Source organism: Penaeus monodon, chromosome 22 (assembly GCF_015228065.2).
Source record: "Penaeus monodon isolate SGIC_2016 chromosome 22, NSTDA_Pmon_1, whole genome shotgun sequence".
In the NCBI taxonomy this organism is placed as follows: Eukaryota; Metazoa; Arthropoda; class Malacostraca; order Decapoda; family Penaeidae; genus Penaeus; species Penaeus monodon.
The window spans coordinates 3,224,353-3,224,613 of record NC_051407.1 but is presented as its reverse complement, the minus strand read 5'-3'; the positions used below and the strand labels follow the sequence as shown (position 1 = coordinate 3,224,613).

Below are 261 nucleotides of genomic sequence, written 5' to 3'. Positions count from 1 at the left end.
CACCATATAATTTTTCTTCTCACCTTCTTCTGCAGATCGTCGACTGCTTCCGCAACGCCCGCCTCTACCGCCGGGAGACCGTGCAGGGGATGGTCCCGCCGGGCGAGATGGTGGTCCTGTTCACGTGGCTTGGCGCTAAGCAGAAGTACGCCCACAAGTACGCCAACTGCTGGACTCGCCGGGGTTACGACGTACTCCACGTCACCTGCTCCGTCCGCGATCTGCTTTTCCCCAGGAGCGGGGCTGAGGTGCGAGGTTCGG

The 261-nt window shown here is 61.7% G+C and overlaps 1 protein-coding gene across 1 annotated transcript in view; it reads left to right on the top strand.

The window, feature by feature from the left end:
* The window catches only part of LOC119586829, a gene marked incomplete in the record, with an annotated part of 25,585 nt that overhangs the window by 18,839 nt on the left and 6,485 nt on the right, over positions 1–261 (top strand). The window contains 1 exon segment of the mRNA XM_037935553.1: positions 36–248. Within this exon segment, the coding sequence (XP_037791481.1) occupies positions 36–248 (213 nt within the window).